The 27,089-nt window shown below is 41.9% G+C and overlaps 1 protein-coding gene across 3 annotated transcripts in view; it reads right to left on the bottom strand.

Annotated features, from left to right (window-relative positions):
- The window catches only part of LOC139282589 (protein arginine N-methyltransferase 3-like), a 48,037-nt gene extending 28,348 nt beyond the window's left edge, over positions 1-19,689 (bottom strand). Inside the window, exons 1-10 of one of the 3 annotated variants that reach the window (XM_070902376.1) lie at positions 19,662-19,689; positions 19,245-19,380; positions 18,338-18,420; positions 18,197-18,246; positions 17,887-17,992; positions 16,846-17,011; positions 16,195-16,336; positions 13,904-13,969; positions 12,119-12,240; positions 9,338-9,437 (exon numbers count right to left, since the gene is read on the bottom strand). In XM_070902376.1, coding sequence (XP_070758477.1) covers positions 9,338-9,437; positions 12,119-12,240; positions 13,904-13,969; positions 16,195-16,336; positions 16,846-17,011; positions 17,887-17,992; positions 18,197-18,246; positions 18,338-18,420; positions 19,245-19,380; positions 19,662-19,683 — 993 coding nt within the window. In that variant the 5' untranslated portion in view covers positions 19,684-19,689. Of the gene's footprint in view, positions 1-9,337; positions 9,438-12,118; positions 12,241-13,903; positions 13,970-16,194; positions 16,337-16,845; positions 17,012-17,886; positions 17,993-18,196; positions 18,247-18,337; positions 18,421-19,244; positions 19,396-19,652 lie in introns of all 3 variants that reach the window. The other 2 variants (XM_070902393.1, XM_070902384.1) reach the window with 2 other exon arrangements.
- Positions 19,690-27,089: the final 7,400 nt, after the last annotated feature.

Here is a 27,089-nt window from a genome sequence, read left to right as displayed (position 1 = left end):
CAAGAGGCATTTTGCTACAAAATCTTCATCAGCAGTTTACACTTTCCTCCGCCCTTCAGTACCTCCTCTTTCCTTCTGCATTCAACATACGTCTTCCTCAATTACTGCAGATCATCATCACTTCCAGTCCCAGGAGGGCCAAGGCAAAATAAAGGAGATGGTGTGCATGCACGAATATGTGTTTCTGGATGTGCGTGTGTGTGTGGGAATACTCCCATGCTTCACTGAATACTGAAGGCAGCAAGCCTCTTCTATACTAGTCTATGTTCAGATGACACCACATTACCATAAACATATCAAACACATCCGTGTAATAGATTTTGGTGTGTTAACGCTTGGTGAGTATACATTGTGCAGGTTCCAATATCAGCCTAATTTCCATTTAAAGGCATGCAAATGAGAGATGGAGGGGAAAGACTGTAACAGCAAGTAATTTGCAGTATAGCTACAAGGTTATTAGAAGCAATGGCTCTTCTGAAATCAATGATAAGGACATCATGTATTTTTGGAAGATGTTACGATAATTTCCATGGCCAGTACAACATTTTAATTATGTATGCAAATTGCTTAAAGATGAAAGGTTTTAAGGCAAATGGAATATTGTCACTTTGGGCAAAGTGTTATTATGTAGTGTAAGATTCACTGTGGTTTGAAGCATACGTACATACATGCACATCCTTTCCCCCCCCAATTGTATCTTGTCAGGGTGGAAAAGCCTTTAAAAAGGTGTGTACAGACAGAATGCAAAGTGAATTGTCACCACACATTATTTCCATGAATTTGACCTCTGGGCTGTTTTGCATTCTCTCTTCATTCGCACAAAACAGCTAATTTACAGACTGTACGGACATTAGCTGTAAGCTAGCAAGCAACGTATGCACCGACCGTGTCTGTGTGCCTCACAGTGATCTCAGGACTCACCAGGAACTCCACTTCTTTCCGTTTACTTCCGTCTACTCTCTCTCCTTTTAAGTCTCGTCTCTTGCGCCACCCAAGAATTTGTATCTATTCCCGTTCACACCTGTCATTGCATTGGCTTTATATGCGATCATGCTTCGTCTAACCCTGACCACGCCCAACAAACTGGGTGTGGTCAGAGGTCAAACAGACTGTAAACTTGCATCCAGAGAGGGCAGTGAAATACTGTGAAGTTACTCTTTTAAATTTAGCAGCTCTTCAAACATCTCTGATAGTTTTCTGTTAAATAAAGTCTTAAATATTAAATATCTTTGAACAAATAAATGAACATAATTAAATGTCTTGGTTGGCAGGCTGCTGGAAGATGAGGGGAGAACCTCCATCATGTCAGGAGTAGATGTCATGACCAGATAATCTGATATTTAATACAGGCACACATCATCTCCCAATACATGAATTCACTGTTTGGATTTTTGGAAAGGCACCTTAACATGAAAACTCATTTGGTTTTAAGGTGTTTGCCTTTGGGTGCCTTTGTGAAATAAAAAGTTATAGCAGTGAATTCACACATACACTATAAAAATCCCAATATACTTGTATTCGGCAGTGTCCTTATCCAATAACAGGCCGTTATTAAATTCATCATTTTGAGGGAACAAGGAGGCCATTTGTCTCCACAAAAACAATATCAGCTGAGCGATGCAGGATTATGGGTTTGGGTTTATGAGGATGTCTGTTTGAGGGATACATCACGTCGTCAGGTTCATGTTCTGCATGTAGCAGTGTTAATCAAACCAGAGAGCAGTTACCTTTTTCCTTCTGATGTTTTGACCAGATGAGGGAAATGCAACATTGCATTTTAGATACATACAGTATATATTATTGAAGCTATTGAATTGTGTTGTGGGTCTTTATATACCACCCTACTCATAGTAAATGGCTGCCTATACGGCCATATGCCTATGCCTCACTAAGCAAGAATGGGGGAAAATAAAAACAGAGGGGTGGTGTACTAAGATGAGACACATTTCTCTGATTTCTTTTGGACACATTTATGAAAATATGAGCCTATGTGATCTGACGAATGAATAGAAAAACTTTACAAGTCACTCCCCAGCAGGAGGAAATACGTTGTGGGTGAAAATACATTTAAACAAACAAACCGCATCTTAAAAAAGTATAATTAAATATTAAAATAGTATAGTAAAAAAGTAAGTAATAGTAAAAATAGTATTTTTAAATGAAAATCATTTACTGAAAATGATGAGCCAGTGCAGGTGAAAAAAAAGGATTTAAAAAGCTTGATAATACATTACCCAGGTAAAATTTGGATTTTAGAAATACCAGGGGCAAAGCAAGGACTCTGTGCTTTAACCATTTCTCGTGTTTTCATTGACTAAAAATGTTTAACTTCCTAATATGGCTGTCCTGTTTCACCTAACTGGAGGATGTTCTGAGCTCTGCTTGTTGCATAAAGACATAATGTTCTGTAAATAGCGTGGATCATAGGAAACAATAACTTTTGGGTGGGTGTGGACATGAAATGAAAACTCGTCTGCTTCTTTAAAACAATCTGGGTATTTTGGGTGAAAGACTGTAGAAGCACTACCAAATAACAAATGGGATGAGTTAGATGCATCAGACATTTAGTTACACAGGCAGCTGGCTGAAAACCACTTCCTGAAGGTCTTGGGGAAGTAAGTACAGCCAATAAATCCTCATTAGAACATGGACACACCTGTGGCACTGTCGCTGCGTTTGTGTTTGGATGTGTGCATCTACTTTATTGCATCTGAGTCTCTATCTGTGTGTGTGTGTGTGTGTGTGTGTGAGTGTGTGACTGACAGTCAGTCAGACTGCAGGACAGGATGACTGATGACTACCGCCCTCTTCTTGGGCAGGTGAGGCTCCCAGCCCTGATAATGAGGCTAAAGAGGAAGGGCTGCCATTAATTTGACTTCACACCTCTACCGCACACAATGATTCGGACTTTGTGTGTGTATATGTGTGCGTCAGCGATACTTGATTTGTAGTCAAAGTATGTTCACTTCAAGGTAAAATATCAGAGCTGCAGGTACAAAGAAATCCTCCACAGCAGAGGAGTTGAACGGGGCTCTTTGACACTTTTCTTGTTCAGGGTCCCTTTCACATTTTAATGAAACAGACTGAACACTCACTGCTGCTGAAGACCACTTTGACATTCTGAGAGAGTTTCTCCAAGGTGAGTTACCGCATACAGTACCAATCAAAAGTTTGGACACTTTCCCTTTCACTTGAATAAGAAAGTGTGTCCGAACTTTTCACTGATACTGCACCTCAGGGAGACGGAGGTTCAGCCTCCACAGTAAAACTTAACACTTGGTTTCTATCGTAGTTTTCTGTATCATCGGTTTGTGTTCAATGCACCCCATGAGTTATTTTATAATGACGAATTGTGGACAACAGCCCAAAACATTTCCATTAGGAGAAACGTGCTGCAAATGAAAAAATGTGCTGCAGAAAGCCAAAACGAGACATTAACAGCAAACACGCTGCAGATTCAGTCACCACAAGCGACAGCGGCATAAAAAGCTCTTTTATAATTTTGTAAAAGACTAAATAAAAGTACATCTTTATGTCACCTCTTTACTCTTTCCCCTTCAAAAACAAACACACTTTTTCATGGTGTCTCTCTCGGGTCAAAAATCAAGCTGTTCCACTTAGCGCTCCCCTGAGAGCCTGGAGAACGTCCGTTGACTGGATATGCGACAACAAGCTGGTAGAACTTGCAGGTTTGACGGACGGCAGAAATGGTGAAAATGTGTAATTTAGTGTGTGATTCAAAACTTCTTCTTGGAAGCTGGTTCAGATTTTAACATTCAAAACTAATACTGCTGAAACGTTCCCTGCTATCTACACTTCATTATAGCTGTTGGATCACGTTAAAAATATAATACAATAAACTACAAAAACAGACTCAGAATGCAAAGTATGTCACTGTTAACTGGTTGTGTCCTTGTTAACGTAGTTATCGTCTTATGTGTCACAAAAATGTGATTTTCAATCCTCATTTTAAGGCCTCAGTTCGTAATGTTGACGCTAGTATTATGTAACAAAAGTTTGTTAAAGCCAACTCTCCTCTGACGGTCGACTCTCATGTCCGGATTTGTACGTGCGTGTCATTAAACACTATCAAGCTAGCAGGCCCATCACCTGTGATTGATCTTGGAGTGACAAGCTTTATTTAGTCTTTGGGGAATTCAGCTCTCCTCCTCCCCGCCAGCCCCCCAGTCTCTTATCTGCTCTGGACTGTTTGTTTTTCCGTGTGCTGAGAAAGAGGACCGATCAATGTTGTGAGTTATGAAATGACAGTGGTGCTGCTAAAGGCAGTCTCTCAAACACTGCCACCACAGACAGACTCTCATTTGCCCCCTTCTCCTCCTCCTCCACCACCACCACCACCACCACCACAGTTACACCACATTAATCACACATCTCTGTCTATTAGCCCTATAACCACTATCTGTCTGCTGGGTCCAACAACTCTGACAGCTGGACTTCAGTGATATAATCCTTTGTTTCTCTTCCTCAACAGCCTTAATTGTCAAGTAAGTAACATATTACTTCATGATAAAACTTGCAAGGTTATCTGTATAAACCTACAATTTGCTGGTATACGGATAGTTAAAGTAATACTTTTTATTATAATTCCTGACATCTGTTGGTTATGATACTATTTCTTTTTACATAGAAATAAATAACTGATGGTCAGTTATAGAGCATCAATACAAATGTGAGTAATATACATGCCAATAATAATATGCAACATCTACTTCAATGTGAGAGCAAAAAACAGCATCTATAAAAATGGCTGTTAAATTTAGATGAAAATGTAACTAAAGGAATACATTTTCGGAAATGTGGTTATTTCCTGTCTTAAAGAGAGTTACATGAGAGGATCTATCTATTCAGTTAATAGCTTTTATTAATTCAGTAAGTGTAGTTGAAATCAAGATCTTGTTTGCAAGAGAGTTCACATCTCTATGCATCCAATCCAGAGGTAATGCTAGCTCTGTGACATGTTAGCATAGCTTAGCACAAAGACTAGAGGGGGGGGGGGGGGGTGATTAGCCAACTTTAAAAGTTCAAAAATTCAACCTTCCAACAATTCCAAGACTGTCTTGTTTACGCACTGTATATTTTAGCTAGCAAACATCCAAATATCAAGGTTGTGTTTAGGCTTACAAAAATGTTTACAGTGGGGACAGGACTTGACGCGGGGTGCTGTACATGAGCCCAGCTGGTACCGTTGCTCCCAAACAACAAACTGCTTGGTAAAACACAAATACAGTGTCATGTTTTCCAATTTAACATGTTAAATACATACATACATACAAGTGTAATTAAGCCAGCTTTAATGCCATTTTCCCCCTCATCTAGTCTTTATGCTAAGCTCTGAATTGAACACACAGATGATGATCGCTTTGCTTTTCTCACTTACCTCTTAGTAAAACCCCAAATAAGCAGATTTTTCAAAATGCGATGTGTGTTCCTTTAACACTGGATAAAAAATGTAATATCACTTAAACACGCAAAGTTAAGCAAAGTGTGTTTAACGGTATTTAAATGAGGTATCTGAAAACTTACATGGGTTTACCTACTTTGGTAATTTAAGTCATTACATCCTCCATTACAGAATGTAGGGTTAGTATGTAAAGGTAGTTTTTGACCACTAGCAGCACTCTGGAGCAATGTTGGTCAGTTAATTGTGTGCATCTCTAATGTAAACACTTTGAAGTTGTAGCAACAAGCTGTCATTCTGTTCTTCACTTATTTTCATTTTTGAGAAGTTATGTACTGCTTTAGTTTACAGTCTCTCTGGAATTAATACCTTTTCAAAGTCCTAAACATTTTTCATTTAATGCCTTCCACTCAATACAGAACACTTTCCAGGCCAGAGAACAACATTTTCAATCACAACACACGTGATGATAAATGAATGTGGTACTTGTTTTACTTTTCTTTTTTTTTTTTTTAAAAGGAGTGATGCTTTTCTCTGCCACAGTGAGCTCAAGGCTCTCTCTCTGGATCCACAGAGCATGGATTTGTAGGCCTATTAAAAATTGCAGATTAATTATACTGTTCAGTGACAACAGACTCACCAGACTATTGTACTATAATTTCTACTTGGCTGTGTTTTCAGTTCTGCTCCTTTTCCTTTTTATTTTGTCGATCCTCCATTCCTACAAACAAGAGGAAGGAATACAAAGCATGCGGCTGGATGCTAATCTATTCTTAGTTACTGAATTCCCTCCTGTGCATCCCCGCCATTGCTTTGACCCAATTTGGCCATTCTCTGTTGGAGGCCTTAGCAAGCCTCCAGTCAGTGTTAGTGTGTGTTTGTGCATTTTGAACAGGATCAGGTGACACCAGAGGCATGCATTAAAGTCAGGCCAAGGTATTAAACCTTAAAGTCAGAGAGACACAGCAATCTGATGTTGTTTTGCCTCCATTATTTGTCATAGTCAGGACAGGATGTTTGGGCTTAATGCAGGGAGGAACCAAGTGGGACAAGCTTAATCAAAGTGACTTTAAAGTTACAATCCTTAAGATTTCAGTTCTGTGGTTTAATACTACAGGTCCCCAAAATCTGCGAGCAGCAAACACTCCTTGAGCATAGAAGCCAAACAAGCTCACATTGTTTTAATAAGACAAGATACTCAATAACAGACCTTTTTCCATCAGCATGCAGCTCTTCATCTAACAGCTCACTGTGGCTGTTTCATACTTGTTCCATTACTCCTTATAATATATCAAACTGATCCACTGTCAAAAGAAAAATGCAGAAAATGACCACTGTCTCGCTTTGTTGACACATTTCAGATGAACGGCCGCTGTCAGTGCTAAGCTCGGAGACAAATACATTGTGTTTCCCGTGACTGCTTCACAATAAAAGCCCGTTGAGTGCTTTTAATGTGAACTAGCAGCAGCTGGAAATGTTTGGTTTGCATTAGTAGTAACTTCATGCAGCTCTGATATGGCTGAGAGTTACAAGTTAACAGTGAGGCCGATATCAATGAGATAAAATTGTAAATGCTGGACTAACACAAAAGAGGTAATTACAGAATCTAAATACATTATACACGGCTATTGTTGAAAACATTTTTGGTTAGTCAAATTATGCTTTCCACCTGTTTTAAGCAATTTCATGAATGGTTTTATGGGGATCATGGGGATTTGGTGGGACAAGAGGGAAACATAGCAGTAGTTTTTCTGAGCACCAACAACAGAGGTTATATTTTTGTAAAACACATTTGAAAATGTGTCATTTTAGAGAGTCAGTGGGTAACAAGGGATCAATCTTGAATCCATACACGGGAAATTCCCTTCCTATACTAAGTGTTTTTTGAGAAAAATGTACAAATAAACTAAACAAACTAATGCATTGAATGATGCGGAAAATTCACTAAGAAGATATAATATGGGACTTCAAAAAACCTGAAGACACAACATCAGAGATTTACGTGACAAACACTGAGAAAAAAAAAGCACCTGAAGCAGAAAAAAAAAAAACCTGATACTAGAGTAATGATCTCCAGAATCTCTCTGAGATAATAAGCCACTACCTGGCTATAAGACAAAGCCATGAAAGTGTAATACAGTCTAAAGCCATTTACACTGACCAGAACGTCTCCTCTTGTGACAACTGTCATTTTTCTATTTCATACAGGCAGATTGGAGGGCAGCTTTTGAAGTTCTGGCCACTCTGAGAAATATCTGCCATTGCTGCCATGATGAGAAGTGACTGGAGAATTCTTAGATTTATTAGCGCTCGGTGAGCTGGTGTCATCAGAGATTACGCCCCCTATCCTTCACCGTTCCACCAGCACGTCAACCACCGAATTTCAATTTCCCTGGCGTGAGGATGGGAAGGCTCTGGCTGGCGACCCCTGCTCGTGACCCTGGGGTTTCACGATGGATGGGGGAGGTGGAGGGGGGACAGATACGGGATGCTCATGAATTAGGGATGACTTCAGCGGTGCGTTCAACTTTGGCCGTCCCGCCTGTATCACCACAGAGAATCTCCCTGATAAATGGGCATCAAGGGGAAGGAAGACTGCTCTTCTTGGTTAGGTATTCAGAAGAGCTCATGGTCGAGTTTAGCCCCGTTTAAGCCATGTTTAAAACATGCATCACTGCTGCTGGCACCTTGGATTCTGCACACTCATTGGCTGGTAAAGGACCAATCTGAGATTAAGTTGGGCATCTACATTTTGTGTATATGCATGTGTATGAAAAGTCCTACTGTTGGATGGAAGATAAGCTGCTTCCAAGATATTTTCACACCACACATGTAAACAAACGTATTGGCCTCAGGTGAGCCAAAAAGTTATTTGCATCTGTAAATATATTTTGAGATCCAGGCAAAATTAGTAGTTCCCAATAATGGTACATGGTAGAAATGGCTAGGGAAGACAAATAAAGAACAGTCCTAGTGTCAGACAAGTACAGTGCTCCTTCCCTGTGCTGGGGTATATTGAGGAATCCTCAGTGTGGTAAATGCATATTCATGAGGCAAGTTTTTATTAGGCTTTGTAGAGACCTTGTTACTTTGACATACCACGGTATTAGTAAAAGTTACAGTTGACTTACTACATCAGGAAAATAAATAATTCATCTGTATTCGAAGGCCATTTCAAGACAAGCCCCTTGACCTTTGTAGAGTTGTAATGAGTTTTTGTATTACTTGTAATTGCCTGTTCAACAAATACTCTACAACCTGTCTCGAGTTTTGACTTCTCAAACACAGGTGTAACGAATAACATTAATGATGGTTGCATTCCATTTAGGTCTTCATTATCTGGCCTTAATTCTGCACACTGGTTTTCACACTGGTTTTTCTGCACACTGGTAAAATGTCTTCTGTGTGTGTCGATGTATGCATTATATTGGATATTGGTATGATGTCCAGGCATTAGTCGTCTGTCATTGTCCACTATGTACATCTTAATTCATACACACCTCATCTTCCAAATCAGAGGCTTCCACTCATCTACCTGTGCTCTTTTAGTCCTGCCCACTTAATACTCCCACTTAATACTGGTTTGAGTCTGGCCCGAGCTGTCCACACCAGTCAAGCCAGAAATGCGTTGAATCGAGCAGCAATACGAGGTCTTACAAGCCAAGCACATACACGGAGCTGGTTGAACCGTCATGTGCATGTAGAGAGAGAGAGACACTCCTACAATGTAGTCGGCTGTGTGAATATGACTTAACAATTACACAAAGACAACTTGAGTTGAAACTGAACTTGCATCACTTTTTTTCATTTACTGATTATATGAAGCTTTAGGAGCAGAAGGCTTTGACCTGATTGACACTCCTGCATTCCCACAATCAAACTGCTGCAGTATGTATATGTGTGTAAATATGTACTGACCATCCATTCTGAGATGATGATGTCCACCTTCTCCACAGGCAGCTTGATGTCTTCTACGCGGCCTTTGATCAGAGTGATCTTGTCCTCCAGCTGGTTGGACCTGTGGGAAACATGCAAGAGTCAGAGGACTTGGAAACATGACCTATGTCAATCTTACATCGCCTAGCATCCAACAAATTAATGCAGTCATTGTTCAAAAAAGTGGACGCCACGAACCCTGCAAATCCCAATTATCTCGTATTAAAAGAGAATTAATTGATTTTTTTTGGCCACTTGGTGGAAGCAGAACAACCTGTAAACACAACACTGACATATTAAAACCTTCTGAAGTTGATCTGGTTAACTTGTCAGCAAACAACAGTCTATTTAGTCTCTACAACAGACCCAGAACAACATTAGCATTCATTTGGAGTCGTGCTTTAGGTCAGAGCTTTGTCACTGAAAACAGCTGCATACAGCGAGTGGAAATGAGGTTGAAAACAGTAAAGTAGCAGGCCATAAAAACCAAAACAAAGAGCTGAAAGATGCTGAAAACGCTCCGTAGAGCAGAGGGGAACTGCAGTGGGGTGATGACTCTCTGTAGGTTCATCACTAGAGCGACCCCTTTGACATTACACAAAGTCATTTGAGCCCTGAGTCACTGAGGCTTTTTTTTTTTTTTTTTTTAAACATGTCAAGATCTGTAAATCATTATATTATGTTCCAAGTACATTTCCAGTCTTTCCTGAGCCGTGCGGGAAAGGGGTGAACGTGTAACTGTGGGCCTGCAGAGGAGTCAGGCTCAGGTAGGGACCGTAAGATCAGTGCAGCTGTTTAAATGATCCTTCCTCTCAGACCGGCCAGTCTGGGTATCAATCTCTGTGAATATTCCATTATCATGACAGCTAATGTTACTGAGGACAGAACAATTACTCACAGCGGCCCAGAGTGCATTTCTGTGGCAGCGATCCTTATCTTGAACTGTCTCTCCCCTCTCTGCTGCTCTGCTACCGCTGCTATCACCTCCTCCCAGAATCACCCCCACACCCCTCACACATAACCCCCCCTTCCCCTCCCACCTCCTCCACCTTTCACAAGAGGGAAACACTGTAATCTCATTATTGGGGTAATTTAGAGGACAATGTCAAGACTCTGGGGAGAGAGTCAGTATCTGTGTGGCTTTGTAGGGGGGGGGGGGCAGGGGTGTGTGTGTGTGTGTGTGTGTGTGTGTGTGTGTGTGTGAGAGAGAGAGAGAGAGTGAGAGAGAGTGAGAGAGAGAGAGAGAGAGAGAGAGAGTGAGAGAGTGAGAGAGAGAGAGAGAGAGAGAGGTTGTACATTTCATCATAGGAAACCAGTGTTTTTGATGGTGGATCTAAGTCAAACAAATACATTTTTCCTCACATTGATTTAAAACTAAAACATAAACATAAAAATAAACATTTCATCATTTTTACAACTTACATGCATTCATATTGTGTGTTACTGGCTGGTAAAATGCTGATTAGCATTCTTCGACAAAAGTCAAATATTGGCTGATAAACATCCACTCATCTTCATATCACCAGTAAAAGTTGAATTTCACTCATCTACGTAAAATATTATCTATTTTTTTTCCCACTTTGTTGTCACAATTCAAAGCTTTCTATTGGATAATCCATCAATTCCAGCCATTAAAAAAAAAAAAACTATTTAGACGCTTCACTTAAACTTCGGCGACGGAGTGGAGACAGGAGATGGATGCTCCTGCCTAACCAACAGGAGCCACTTTAATTACAATCCTGATATTAACATCAAGAGGAAGTGACGGACACACAAAGGCCAGCCGTGTGCACACACACACACACACACACAAATGAGCGCTTTAAAAATCACAAATCAAGCAAACAGTCAGTTTAAAAGGGACCCATGGGCAGACTCTGAGTGTGTTTCTGTATGTATGTGTGTGTTATTGTGTGTACATGTGTGAAAGTGTAGGGAGGAGGGGGGGTTACACATCTTTCTTTAGTGGAATCTTCACCGCTGGCGAACCTGCGACGCAGCTTGCATGCCAACACACACTCCAACAGCGAGTCAGTGGGCTGTAAAATTAAAATGTCGTTTTCCTTCAGCAAACCCCGTTGTTTTGCTTATACGACACTCTCTTACATAACGGTAATAATAGCAGTCATAATGGCCCCTAACTCAAAAATGCATTTTAGAGGCAGGGGTGTGTTGGAGGAAGTGGTTGCAGGTAGACGAAGGGACAGCAGCAGCTCTGGTGGAGGTAAATGACTCCACTGTGGAGAGCCAGCTGCTGGAAAACTGGAAACACACAGCACCTGAAATTGGACTGAGGACTGTATTAAAAGGTACCAACAGGGGGTCATCTACATGTTTGTGTGTGTGTGTGTGTGTGTGTGTGACTGCAGGCCTCGGACTGAAGTTACTACATTGGAGAAGAGGCGAGGGGTGAATGAGTCAGACCGCGGGTGTAAATTATGTGCATTATGGCCACGCGACTGACAGCAGCTCTATCGAAGTCAACCAGCTGCAACAAATAAAAAGGTGGCTGGAGGTCACACAGACCTCCACTCCCACAATCCTCTGCTGCACACAAAGGGAAGACCCGTCTACACTCTCAACTACCGCAGGACCACTATGACATGCAAGGCGAGGGTCACATGACTGACAGGGGTATCCGAGCTAGCACTACCGCTAGTGAGCTAATCTACTAGCATGTTAACTGCCAACTGAAAAACAAGGAACATTTTGTAGCGTGTGTGTGTGTGTGTGTGTGTGTGTGTGTGTGTGTGTGTGTCTCACCTGACTATATCCATGGCCTGATAGATGATTTCTGACTGGTCGACTGCTATGACCTTCTTGGCCCCAGATCTGGCAGCGAACATGGACAGTATGCCAGTCCCACAGCCCACATCGAGCACCACCTGTAACGTGGTCAGGGAAGGGGGTCGAGGAAGGGGGTCGGGTGGTGGGATAGAGGCACAGAATCAGGGATAGAAATTAGCCCAAAGATAACAAATACGGAAAGTTCAGGACATGCCTGTGCAATTTGAGGGTTTAAAAAGTGCCACCATAAGTAGGAGCATGTAACTCCATTCACATTTTATTTCTTGATAAATATTCTTGTGTCTGTGGGACTGCTGACCCCCAGGGACCACTGTAGATGGTTTGTCTCTGGACAATCGTTTGTAGTGCACACTGGGTGAAAAAATGGAACCATCATCAACCAAAACAACTTAATACACAACCAGAAGTAGTTAAAATCGTCGTTGCCCACAGCCAGTACAAGATTTTAGTGGTGATCTGGCTGTGGGTCATATGTATAACATAACATATGTTATACTGTGTATGCTTTATAAATGTATAAATGCATTTCAGCTTTGGGCAGCAGGTCTGATGAGCAAACTGATAAATTTTAAATGTTCGTTTTTTAACAGTACGCTGCATTCACACGCTGTTTGGCAAGTCGTCTTATAATTCGGGACTCTACTGTCGGCTAGTAAATGGCGTTACATTCACGTTACTTTGTTGGAATATCAAAACAAGAACATAAAACGATAAAAAAAAAGTACAAACAACTGAGGCTGATGTGGCACGTTGGAGATTTTTTTGAGGTATTATACGAACTACCAAGCGACCACCTCTAGCTGCTTCGGCTTCCTGGTCAAGTGGTCTCGGTCCACAGGTGAAGTCGAATCAATGGTCTGTACGTTGGGCATGCTGAGCTTGTCCTCAGCACCTTTACTGATCAAACTGCTTCTAAATCCTCAGGCTCCCCAAGTAACTTTTTCACTCTAGTTGTTGTTGTTGGCTAAGTTTTTAATTACCTCTATTTCAGGTTCCCATAGGTTACACTTAATTTGTTCATCTTCGCCTCCGACTGTTGTTAAATGGCCGAGGCACAGCGGCAAAGACTATACAGGCATCTATATGTAACGCCGTGTTTATGTGTGTGTCTATTTAAGGCCACTTTAACTTCCCTCTAAGCATCCTGCTGCCTTTATGGGTTCACAGAGGGTCGGCAACATACTGCTGACTCGACACAACAAACAACTCCTCATTCCTTTCTCCATCTTTTTGTACCCCCCCCCATCTTAACAGTACTGAAACAAGAACATCCCGTTTTGTAGAAGGTGACACTTCGCTCTCTGCCGAATGTTTTGCTCTGACAGGGATAATGTACGTTCCCATCAACACAGCCTGCCTCCCTCCTCTAAAGCCTCATCCCAGCACTAACCAGCAGCCCCCCATATAATGGATGGTCATGATACAGGCCACTGCTTCCTGCAACTAAAGGCAATGGAAAACGGGTGGGGGGCGAGTTGGAAGGGTTTTTTGGGGGGGGGGGTTGTCATGGGTTTGGTTGTGGAATGCATGTGTCTGTTATCAGCACTCTGCAGTCGGCGTTCAAGGTGCTAATAAAGTCCCACCGTGTTTTAAATCAGACACCATCGCCTTATTAATGTCTTTCCTGCAAAATGCACACGCCTGTTTCTGTTAATAGACTTGGCTGTACATTAAACCATCTACCCTGCACATACTGCACATTAACACACATATCTGTTTGTATTTGCTCAGCCGGCTCACCTTGTCTCTGAACACGTCAGGGTTGCGGTACATGAAGTCACGGTAACTCTCTGTGCGCACTTTATCCTGTGAAGAGAATATTCAAATATTAACAACAACGCACAGCAACACAAACCTTTCTTGCGTAAAAGAATATAACGTGTTAATGTGTATGGCACAAATTAAAATATACTGCAGGGTTTCTAAAGGTTAAGGCGAGGCATATATAAATCTAACCTTTTGCAGATAATTTGCAGTCTATGAGTTTTACAACTGCTTGTATTAGGATGCCTATGTTGTGATATGAAGTTGAATTCAACTTTTCATCCCTCTTGGGGAAAAGAAATCTCAGAGCATGGCTCTGTTTCAACACAGGTGTAGATAACAGCAGATCAAAACAGTGGGGGATTCTTGGACATTTTAGAGCAAATCTATGGGATAAATACAACTCCGATATTTTTCTAGTGGAGGTCAGGTCAGCACTCGCTAATTAACCTGCCAATCAAGTCTGCCCACAAGCCCGGGCACCTCCTCTCTGGAGGAAAAGCTACAGAATCTATTGAAATGACAGTAACATGCACTAGTGCAAGTTCTATTCAACACTTGGTTTGAACAGAATCTGGAGCTCTGGGAAGATATTTACACAAACGAAAGTTTTTCAATTAGAAAATCATTAGTAATCATTGCAATCAGCTGCATCAGTCAAACAAGCTCTGATATTTGTCATTCAACTATGAAGAAGCAGTAAAGATCAGGGAAACAAAAATGTATGTTACATCACAATGTTAACTGTGATACTGAGGTCCATGCTGATGTGTAGTATCATAAAAATACTGTCATTGTAATCAATATATCTTTCAGCTGTAATTACTCTCAGAATTATATACTGTAGAAAAATGTCAAACAACATTTAGACGTAGGGTTAAATGATTTAAATGCTTGTTTTTTATGACCAACACTGCAGGGTTGTGGTGTTGCCTCACAAGGCTCTCAACATGTCAGCGTGTGTTGTAACCGTCTACAGACAGGTCGTGCATGTTTGGATTGAATTTTACCTCGTAAGACTGGTTGAAGGACAGGTTCAAATGTCTTCTAATCTATCTCTTTACAATACTTAGATGCCCGTATGTACATTGAAAGAGTTATTGCTCGCTGTAATTGTTCTCCCTGTCCATTCCCTCTTTGTGTTTCCTTGCCGAGCTGCGGCAGACAGACAGTAACACAAACAGGGATTTTCATACTAAACTCACATGCCTCAAATTAGCTCCAACTGGACTTGGACCAGGATTGATTAGGATTGCAACCAATAGCTATTTAATTGTACACACTCCCATCGTTTTTAAGATTTTTAAAATGTTGTCCATGTTGTGTAAAATTAAGGCCATAATTAAAAAAAATTGCAAATCCAGATTTTCAGTATAAAAACAATTCATTTTTTAGCCTCAAACTGTCTATTGAAACTGAAATTCCTAGATGTGTTAGCTCCGTCAGGCAAAGTGAGACAGGATTTCCGTCATTCTCATCTCCGTCATGTCACACCGACTGGCCAGCATCCATTTTTTATTAAATCAGGCTACGACTGTCAGTGACAAATTAAAAACTGATTCACCTTAAACTGAAGCGACACACATCTAACTCCAAAAACATGACACCCTCTTTCATAGGGTCTCTCTCTCTCTCTCTCTCTCTCTCTCACACACACACACACACACACACACTGAATGCGTCATAGGTGATGCACTTAATGTCAACCTGTAAAAGAGTTGACCACATTCTACCGCAAAGCCCCCCAATCACGTGTTCTCGGCCCCTCCTGAGGCTCTGATGGAGTTTGCAGCCTGACGCACACACACATGACGCAAAACTTAAGAGTGCTCAGCACCAATCAGGACGTCCAAATGGAAAAAGCTTAAGCACTGCGGTAAGTAGAACAGGAAGGAGGAGGAGACAGAGCTGACCCCACCCCCACCCCCCCAGCTTGCTGACACTTTCAAGTTTCAGCACTTGAGCAGTGTAAAAATTAATTTCCACGTTTCTCACTGGTGTCTCACATGAGAGCTCAGCACGTATTGCTGATTTGTCACTTTTGAGAAAATGTCTTGTCCTCAGTATCAATGTGTGCATAAAGATGATCATCTTCATTTATGTGCTACATCGAAATCTTTCAGCCAAGACGTACGCTGATGAACCCACTTTTGCTCTGCAGAGACTGCTGCACCCGCGGGGAGTGACTCACAGGACTGTAATGAGACCTGCAGGCCTGGTCGGCGTGTGCGTTACGCGTGTGTTTGTGTGTCTGCAACGACTCAGACCTTCAGCATCTCCTCATGGATGCCATAATGGCCGTAGGAGCTGAAGTAGGCCTCGTCCTCGTCCTCTCGGAGCTCGGCCACGGTGCCCAGGTTGCCAGATCTGCTGGTTTCTGCATTCAGTACCAAACCTTGAGCCAGCAGCCTGAAAGAACACCGGACAGATCTGCGTTTAACTTCTCATATTAGGAAACGGGACAAAAGCAGTGACCAGAAAGCAGAAAGCACACACAACCTTCATGCAGGACGTAGCAGTAAATGGAGGAGATGGGAGGCATTCATCTTCCTAACTCTCTTCCAACCCCCCCCAACCTCACTCTTTCTGTAATTTTCCCTTATTGCCCCCCTGCCTACCTCCCCTCCTCATTTTAACCTCCATGCTGCAGTGGAATTTTCCCTTCCCTTTTTTATCTGTCCCCTTCCTCCAAACTTCTTCCACAAGGTACTCTAGCTGATGTTTCTGCAATACTGGGTTCACTGGATCCCCCTGCTGGCCCCACGAGGGTAGTGCAGACGTAAAGCAACACACTGAGGACACTGCAAGCTCTCATGAACATAAAAAGAAAACATCTATCCAAGATCGTAAGAAACCTTATCACATCTAATCGTTATAAAAAATAAAAAAAAACTTGAAAATGCAGAAGCATCACTGACTTGAGTTTGTGCAGGTCATCCATGGCTCTGGCCAGCGCCTCCTCTGAGCGACGGGCTCTCTCCTCAGCGACCTGTGACCTCTGCAGCAGTGCATCGTGGGACTCTGCCCCAGATGACCGGCACGCCGACAGGCTCGACCCCTCACTGCCAGAGAGCTCCTCGGGGTCTGCAAGAATCACAGAGCCGGGGAGACAAACAGAGGGTAAAATACACGGACTGAACACAAAGGCTCAACACAGTGACTAACTCTGATCTTCCAATTACTTGTTTTAGTGTTTTCTGTTTTTTTAGGTTGCTTTAATTTGAACATTTTTTTTGTATTTATGCGCTGCACGTTTTCTGTTGTATTCTAAACTGCTGCAGCACGAAAGGTTTTCCTTCAAGGGACAACGAAGCGAACTGAAGTGAAGTGGATGTGAAATCAGAATAAATATATCCAGTGAATTTAAAGTCATCTTATAAAAAAAATAGTTATAAAATTATATGTTTATTGTACTTAACCACAAGGTCTCCAGTGGGGTTTTAAAAAAATGTAGTCAATACAAAGAATAGGTATCAGCCCTGTAACTAACAATAACTCTATACAAGAAATGGGTGTTGCTTTTGATTGGTGTGTTTGTTTTATTCCTGTCAGGATTTTGTCACTTTGTCATGAAATAATCATACTGGGAGAAATGCCCTGCAGAGGACGCACAGAGACCAGTGTCTACAACCAGGGAAATGCAGCTAAAAGACAAGCTGAATAAAGTACGTCACTCTCAAATCTGTCACTCCTCAAATGCTCTCTGCACCAACACAGCAAAAACAAAATCCTGCTTCTTCTGAGGGCCTTCAGGGGGATTGTGGGAAACATGTCACCGACTGCAGTATAAGCATGTTTCAGAAGAAATAAGGCAGCTTGTGTCACATCACAAGATACAGGATGTACAACAGTTGAGTGATGCAGGCAGAACAGCAATCTGAACCAGCCGTTACTCAAACTGCAGTCAGTTACTCAAAAATAAAATCTACCTATCCTATCTATCTCAGGAGTTGCTGTACCTGTCTGCAGCAGGGGGTCGTCCTGTAGGACTGGTCGCAGGAAGTCCTCACTCTCCCAGGGTAAGGGAGCGTCTGGCAATCCCGTCAGACAGGACGCATCACATTTCTATAAACAATCCGCATTTATATATAAAAAAAAATTAATTAATACTAGTGCACTTTTTTTTTTTAAGTTGTACTGCATTAACTTACTATCTTTGAGCAGATGTTTTCTCATATTTCTCTGGGTGACATATTAACAATCCCCATGTCCCATGAACAAACATCAGAGAAATTCAACAATATATACATTTACAGCATATGTACTTACTGTTGACCGGATGAAGTTGATCATCTTTATGTAACCGTAGTCATCTAAATCTAAAAGAGGAAAGGAAGGGTGAGACATTTCAACAAAACTGAATAATCGCCTGCTGCTTCAGTGTCGCAGAGGGCATCGGTGTCTGCTTACTGTGTTTCCTTATCACGTCTACAAGGTTGACCTGGTGCTCAGCTGTGCAGTGCTGCAGGGTGGCATGCACAGAGCTCAGCAACCTGAAACACAAAAGTCGAAAACGTTACGATTCTCAGTACAGGAAATTACATACAAAGAATTAGAAATAGTCCAAATGACAACTGGTTTTGGTGTGTGTGGATTATCCTGAATAAAAAGAACAGCTTCCTGTTTTATTTTAGTTTATCTGAGTTTGGGAAAACCTCTGGGATTTTCAGAATGCATCGCAAATTGTTTACTGGAGGTCAGACACAAACACCAACTAGATGTATGTAGCATCAGTCTTTAAAAGTTACTACGGAAACACAGACAACCTCAGATCTGCGGAGCCATTCTTGTGCTTTTGGCAAGTTATGTGGAGACATGTACATTTAAATTTGTGCAGAAAATCCCAATTGCTTTTCTACTTTATGTTCTCGGGAAATTTGTCACTATTATTTCTGGTCAAAAAACTTTAAGGGGGCTTACTTTAGATTAGAATAGATGACATATGCATAGTTTGGCCGTATGAAAACATCCTCTATACTCCAGGAATTGATAACTTTAATAACAGCATCAGAAATCTATTGAGGGTTATATAAACAGTTAATATTGCGCTTGATGACTCAGCCTGGCCACCTGTTTGAAAACCTCATACCGTTGTATGTCATAATTACAGCTAATGTGACTGTCTTATTACCATTTATGACTAAAATGAATGAAGGGAGAGGCTGAAAATATTAATGAAGGCTGAAGGAAGGGAAATCACTGCAGGGCATTTAAAAGGAAAACTCTGATTCATCCACATATCCAGTGCATTTCTAAAAATGCTGGCTGTGGTAAAAGTCTGCGGCCTGTTTCCTCTAGAAGTGCAAAGTCATCTCACCTGTCACAGAACAGACAGGTAACGTTAACTGTCTGACTGTCCTCCTCCAGCCACTGCCACTGCTCTTCATCATCATCAATGTCGTCATCGTCACAGTCAGAGAGCTCGGGCATCTCCTCGGCAGCTCCATCACCGCCTGTCAAAATGAAACCTCATTACAGCTGCACCTAAGAGCCACGACGCCACACTGTCACGTTGGCAGTGTTGAAGTAAGCTAATTACTTTCCCTCGATAAATTAGCATTAGCGGTGCAACCGTTACAGTTGGGCGAAAGGCTGTTAACGCATCGTGAAACGCAACTAAAGACAACGTTAATTAACTGTGAACGTAAAAGAAACTGTCGCTAGCAAAAATTAGCGCTTGGATTTTTTTGCAGCAACAGTTTTGGGGTTTAAATTTGCTATTTACCACACTCACGTGGGTCTGTGTATTCGGCCATGATGTCGCCTAGGTTTCAGCGGACTTCCTGGTGACGTTTGGTGACGTAAAGAAGGGGCGGGCAGAGTCAGAGGAGGCACTTCCAGATGTTCACCACACGATGTCGCCAAAGTTACATTTATGACACGTCTGTGTATTGCAACTCGGATAGTTTGATAAATAAAAAAAATGTAAGGCATTTGAAGTGAAACAAGTGAAGAACAAGTGAAAATGAGTCTCGGTGTTTCTTTTCTTTTCCAGGTGCTCAAATACTGTCTTGTTTTGATGCAACACCATCAGTCTCTTGATTAACTGAAAAGGGTTTAAACTCGTGGTTCAGTTACCACAAATCCACGTAACTTTATAAATTGTAGTGGAGATACCAACATTTCCATAGAATATCTCAGTCTGATTAGGGGGAAATGTGTGTAACATTATGCTGATTTGCTCAATTTGATGGAATGGAATAAAAAACTGTTGTGGGTTAAAATTTTTTAGTCTACATCATATAGCCTATACATGATATAGGTTATGTATAAATATATAGGCTTAACCATTATAATTAATATAGGTGTATATATAGATATCATACATGCTCAATGAAGAGTTTGAGTAAGGTAATACAGAATGTATATGTGATGCTGTCAGGCAGTGTGGAATTAGATATTTCCAACCTTAAAGCTACTTAAGAGAAAACAAAGCAGAAAATTGGATGTTAAAGGGTCAAAAGACTGAAGATGTTTCACAGGCCAATTCTGGTCACTCTGAATTCTTCCTAATATTAGAACATAAGCCAAACCTAAGAGGGTGTTTGAGGTGGTCTCCAAAAATAATATAAAAGTTATCCACCTCTGAAGACTGACATTTGGCAAACGCTCCCAACTCTTAGATTTCTATAAATGAATGTACAGTTTTTAAGAAAAGAACATCTAACTCAGAAAGCTTTAAGTGTTGGAGGCCTCACAAAACGGCCTCTGCTACAGTATTTACCAGCAAAGACAGTCTGACACCAGCAGTGTCTTTGCCCCCCCCCCCCCCCTCCCGGTATATGTAGTATGTGTATTATTGTATATGATGACATACAGTAACGTTGTTGTATGCCTGAGGTAAAGGGAAAGTGAATGGACTTATATTCAACATGAGACCAGAAATACGACTCTTTTAATTAATGCCAATGTCGCTCTGTGTCTGCTGGACATATAAATAGGTAACGGTTTGCGAACACATTAGCTAATGCATCAACTATTGATGATATGTCAACGTTGCGTTTCCAGCCTATTAAGACGTGGACACGTCTGTTGCTAGCTAGCTAATGAATGTTAGCTCTGTGCCGCTAAAAGTTGATTGATTGACGGGTGGACGTCATGATATTATTGGTCAGTTCAAGCTTATGTAAGCACACGTCATGTTTTGTTTTACAGGGAAAATAAAACACGATTGGATTTTGATTTAAGAATATAAAGAAATTGATTTTTTGTATTTTTTTTGGCATATATTGTCAGATAGAGATAGGTGCACAATATGACTGGGGATGTGCTCTAAAAAGGGTTAAAATGGAATTTCATCTCGACTTTAAATGTTAATGTTAATGTGCGATTTCTGTGTAAGTGAACACTTTCTCCTGCTGTCTGGATTCATGTTTAGTTGCCGCTTTGTGCTATAAAATATAATTAACAGTGGCTGGAGAGCCAATGCGCAGCCGGCTGGTTATAAAGACACCCAAAAGACACTTTTTGTGTGACCTGTTGTGTTCAGCCTTTACAGACTGATGCTCTGTTGGATAGGCAGTGTTTTGCTGTTGCTGCCTTTGTGATGCAGAGCTTTGCAAAGTAAACGGGTCGCTTGTGTTTCATTTACTCTATGTTTGTTCTTTTTTCTTCTTCCGACGTTTCATACAGTTTTCTGGGAAAAGATGGCCCACCCAAAATACAATTTCTGCCTCCGCCTTAACGGCCACCGGTGTCAGTAAAATCACCGACTTTCTGAAAAGTCCATATAGAACCTTTAAGATGTGAAATGCTCCAGCGAAAAGTCTTTAGTTTGGTTTTAAACCAACACAGTGTTGGAGCGAGTCAAAGACCAGCAGGCAAACTGTTTCATTCCTTAGGTTCAACACTATAGCTCGACCTGTTAATGAAGAGTTCAGACACAGTGCGACACCTGCTGGCCAGTTTGTGTAAGTACTTTTTGATGGTACGTCGTCTATCTCCATTCCACTGTTCTTAACTGTCTATTTACACTGAAAATTACATTTTTGAAAATAGATATGATGCTTTATGCTAACTCAACTATATTATTTTATTCAAAGATTGATACATTTTTCATAATTAAGATCATATGCAGGACATCACGGTCATATACAGACTACACCCGTCTGGAGTTATTCATATGCAATTGGACTAATTGGAGTTTTGGAGTTCAACAAGCAATATTAGCAGCTCCTTCCATGATAAAAGATATAATCTACACACACAAATATAAATCAATGCAATGAGACAACAATATCATTTTAGTTGTTCTTTATTTATAGCGCCTCCTGGAGGGCAGGAGGGAAAGTCTCTTCAGGAAGTAGAGCGGAGGAGCTGGAGGAGGCCACAGTCAGTTAGAGGACTGAGGAGCAAGAGGCAGGGCTGTTCTTGGCAGAGGAGGAGCACTACTGACAGACATTCATCATCATTTATTTATATCAATAGCTGTCCTGTCACCTTTCTCTTTCTCTGTATAGAAGCACTGAGTATTTACCAGAGCAGCATCTATATTTGCAGCAGCAGTAGAAGTATTAGTAGTCGATACATATTGATGGAAAGACGTGACTATATGACATGTCACGTGATAGCAAGCTAACCCCATTAGGCTGAATCTGCATGTTGACATTTCTTACCCTTGAGGCCATTACGGCCATTTTTCATTCTTAAAACGTCTTGTAGGCGTTTCAGGCTTTGGTAGGCAGTTATATGTAAGTCTAAGTAGTAACTATAATCCTCATGTAGGTGCCATGGTGTTCTCTCAGGTCCACTCATTATCAGTGTTTATCAAGATCCTACTTTTAGGGGGGGCATCAGACCCTGAAGAGTATTAGAGACCAGTGATCGGGTGTTCCTCCCGGTCCCAAGTATCAACAGACATGCGCCACTCAAGAGCAGAGCACACTCTGAGTCCTCCTCAAACCACCATCATTTTATTTACACTATTTCCAAATCAAGTCTCGTGTTCTTATGCAAGAACATGAGACGTAGTGCTGCACACTGTGCCTGCCCACAGTGGCAAATAGGTCAAGTACTCGTGGCTGTGCCTGTCTTAGGTTGTCCCAGGTTCTGCAGGGGGATCTTACCCGTCATAGGTGAACCAGTCTTCCATACTTGCCTGTTTTTTGGGTTTTTTTTTTTAACATTTTATTCTTAAATTTCTTTCAGCCATGTCCTGTGTTCCTGCACATTGTACAGAAACACAAGTCACAGTGTTCTCGCACACTGTGCCTGCTCACAGTGGCGTCGAGGTCAAGTACTCGTGGCTGTACCTGTCTTAGGTTGTCCCCAGGTTACACAGGGGGGTCTTACCCGTCATAGGTTAAGCAGTCTTCCATACGTGACCCTTTCTTACGTGTGATATGACCCTGTTGTGCCTGACCTGTTTGGTGCAGAATCAATACTTTTGGGACTCAGGATTCTTCCCAACTGCCTCATTTACCTTCTTCAGGTTTCTAAACATTTGCTGTCATGCTATGACACGTGATGTCATGTTAAGCGTGGCGTCACGTTCAGTGTCTCTGATAAGTGGCCGGCCACTTTTGCCACCTGAACACTGATGAACTGTATTTGTGATTCAGGCCTGTGACTGGTAAAGAGGATGAATGAACTGAAATGCCAACATGCAGGACTGGGACTTGCTCTATTCTGCAGTGATGTGTCACTCATATTTACTTTACATGTATTTTTACAGTTCTGATGTAAAGCAACACTGCACAAGATTAAACAGTAGATACTACAACTTCTACTGCTGCTACTGCTGTCATCTAACATGCATCTCATGCTTCCTGTCTGGACATTCACACAGTTTTCTGAACTGAAGCCAACAGCACCTGGCCTGTTAACAGGTTGTTGTTGTTGGATAATGCATTCTTTCTCCCCCTTTCAGACAATAAAGTCAGCAACACCTTGCATGTTATCAGGTGGTTGCTTGGGAGGATTTCTAAGTGGCTGGCTCGTAAAAATGTATTCAATAAGAATTATAGCAGGTGACAGAATTACAGCCGTCGTAATTAAGTTTTGCTGGATTAAAAAAGGTCATAGTTGGACCTCTAGATGATGATCTGCCGCCATCTGTTCCAGCTCTTCTGGTGGCCCCTCAATGCTGTTAGCCTGCTCACCTAAATACTTTGAGGAATCTGGTTCTATTACTTGGATTTCCTCCCTGAACTTCCTGTCAGTGAGTATGGCTGCAGAGCTGGAACTTTTATTGAAGGGTACCACCAGGGCTGGAGCCTATGATTTATTTTGATTTTAAAATTATTTCGATCCCCTTTTAACTGAACCACTCCCTGACCCTGACCCTGACCTTTGCTGCCTCCTCATAGTATCGTCCAGGTGACATGTTCACTTTTTTAGAAAAGCATGAAACGTGGTACACTTGTACAGTTTGGGGCCCTGAACATTTTCAGAAGTTGATTGTTGTTGTTGAACCTTTTATTCACGGTCTCCTGCCCCCTGGCAGCCAGCCATGATGTTGCAGTGTACGTGTCCCCAACAGTGTCCTCCTTGGTGCACTGCTCTTTTGAGGTGCTGCACCAGTGCATCCTTAGTTGGGGGGGATTCGCTCCATTCTTCATCCTTTCTTCGCGCACAACTCGACGAACTCGATAGATGTTGAGTTGGCTGCTGGTGCGATGTCCAGCTCTGACACATGCACACTGGCTCAGACCACAACATCTGTGTCCACAGTGCACAGGGTGATCCCTTAAATCCTCTTCTTGCACCATCCGCCACATGGAGCAGCATCCTTATCTGCCTCTTTAAGCACGCAAGGGGCAGATAAGGATGTCTAACCATGAGCTCTATGAACCTGTCCAATCTGGATTCAAAGCACAGCACAGCACAGAGACCGCCCTCATCAAAATCACCTCCTCATCGCTGCTGACTCCGGCCACATCATCATCCTCATCCTCCTGGACCTCTCTGCAGCCTCTGACACAGTTTCCCACACCATCCTCCTCAACTGCCTATCTAAATACCTAGACCTCGCCGGTATAGCTCTCTCCTGGTTCCAGTCAATCTTAGATCCCTCCTTTTTACCATCAGATCACACCACCACAGCGTCAGCTTCCACTGCTGCGACAACCAATTCGACTTCAGCCCTAAACCATTGTCGCGGCAATCCGAAAACCTGATGCTGTCTGGAGTCGGTGAGATGATGGCAGGGAAATACCCAAACACAATATCTGTCTTTATCTCTAGTTCCCAAGAATTCTTTATTGCTTGCAAGCAAGAGTGACCCCATACGTATATGGGAGAGACTGCAGAACAAACGTTACATTACACATATATATATACCGTACCACAAAAGTCTAGTACTTAAAATAAATATGTGTACGTGTAATGTAACGTTTGTTCTGCAGTCTCTCCCATGTACGTATGGGGTCACTCTTGCTTGCAAGCAATAAAGAAATTGATATTGTGTTTGGGTATTTCCCTGCCATCATCTCACCGACTCCAGACAGCATCAGGTTTTCGGATTGCCGCGACAATGGTTTAGTGCTGAAGTCGAGTTGGTTGTCGCAGCAGTGGAAGCTGACGCCGTGGTGGTGGGATCTGATGGTAAAAAGGAGGGGTCCAAGCTTGACTGGAACCAGGAGAGAGCTGTGCCGGCGAGGTCTAGGTATTCAGATAAGCAGTTGAGGAGGATGGTGTGGGAAACTGTGTCAGAGGCTGCAGAGAGGTCCAGGAGGATGAGGATGATGATGTGGCCGGAGTCAGCAGCGGTGAGGAGGTGATTTTGATGAGGGCGGTCTCTGTGCTGTCCTGTGCTTTGAATCCAGATTGGACAGGTTCATAGAGCTCATGGTTAGACATCCTTATCTGCCCCTTGCGTGCTTAAAGAGGCAGATAAGGATGCTGCTCCATGCGGCGGATGGTGCAAGAAGAGGATTTAAGGGATCACCCTGTGCACTGTGGACACAGATGTTGTGGTCTGAGCCAGTGTGCATGTGTCAGAGCTGGACATCGCACCAGCAGCCAACTCAACATCGATCGAGTTCGTCTTGAGTTGTGCGCGATGAAAGGATGAAGAATGGAGCAAATCCCCCCCCAACTAAGGATGCACTGGTGCAGCACCCCAAAAGAGCAGTGCACCAAGGAGGACACTGTTGAGGACAAGTACTGGAGGTGGCACCTCCAACAAACTGTACAAGTTTACCAACGTTCAAGGTGAACATTATTTTCACGTCACCTGGACACAGCTGTCTTTCTGCGCTGTTATCTGACCTCCTGCCATGTTGACGCCTGCCTCTACTCTCGTCCTCTCTCCTTGCCTCTCGTCTAACGGTCTGGTGCAGTGTCGCCTGAAATGAACAGCATATGATAGGTTAAGTTTGGAGTCCAGTTTCACACCTGCACCCCTCCCAACAGGGAAGAGTCAACAATAGAAATCAGTCATCTATGTTTCTAGATGACTGATTTCCATGATGATTATATCAGAGACAGAAGGAACATGTGCCCACTCTGGGATTAAAACAAGGCTTCTAACAAATAGGAGTCTCAATGGTGCTTATAGATGCATATTAACTTCCTGTCATTGATGAGCGGTTTCCTGCAGATACTGCAGCTTCTACACTATTATTCCATGTCTGCAGCTTAGGATAACATGAGCAACTTTGTGAGAATTAAATCTTTTTAGACACAATGAGAAAAGTCATACTTATTGTTATCTTTAAAAAGAATCCACACATTATTAATTAGCTCTGTAAATTATGAATGACACGTTTGGTCACGGGCATCTTGTCAGGGATTTGTTATTTTTCTTCAATACGAAAATAAAAAACAGGAGGATTATCCATTTATTTTCCAGATCATATGAAAAATGCAAACCATACTTAAGAAAGGCCTATATAATAACTGAGCCCTACTTTTAGTATTTGGATATTATTCCCACTGTTCCTACTGCTTTTTGGTTTGGTTTGGCTTCATTTTGTCATCAAACAATCGACACATAACACACTTGTCCAAATACACCTTGTCCTCAGTCTATTCTAGCTGTGCTCTTGTATTGTTGTTTAATATTTTGTATTAATAATCTGAATCTGCAACATGACTAGTAACTAAAGCTGCCAAATAAATGTTGTGGGGTAAAAAGCACAATATTTGCCTCCAAATTAAAGTGGAGTAGAAGTATAAAGTAGCACAAAATGTAAATACTCAAGTAAAGTACAAGTACCTG

Source organism: Enoplosus armatus, chromosome 1 (genome assembly GCF_043641665.1).
Source record: "Enoplosus armatus isolate fEnoArm2 chromosome 1, fEnoArm2.hap1, whole genome shotgun sequence".
In the NCBI taxonomy this organism is placed as follows: Eukaryota; Metazoa; Chordata; class Actinopteri; order Centrarchiformes; family Enoplosidae; genus Enoplosus; species Enoplosus armatus.
Note: the sequence above shows the minus strand (reverse complement) of the source record. Positions and strands in the feature narration are given on the sequence as shown.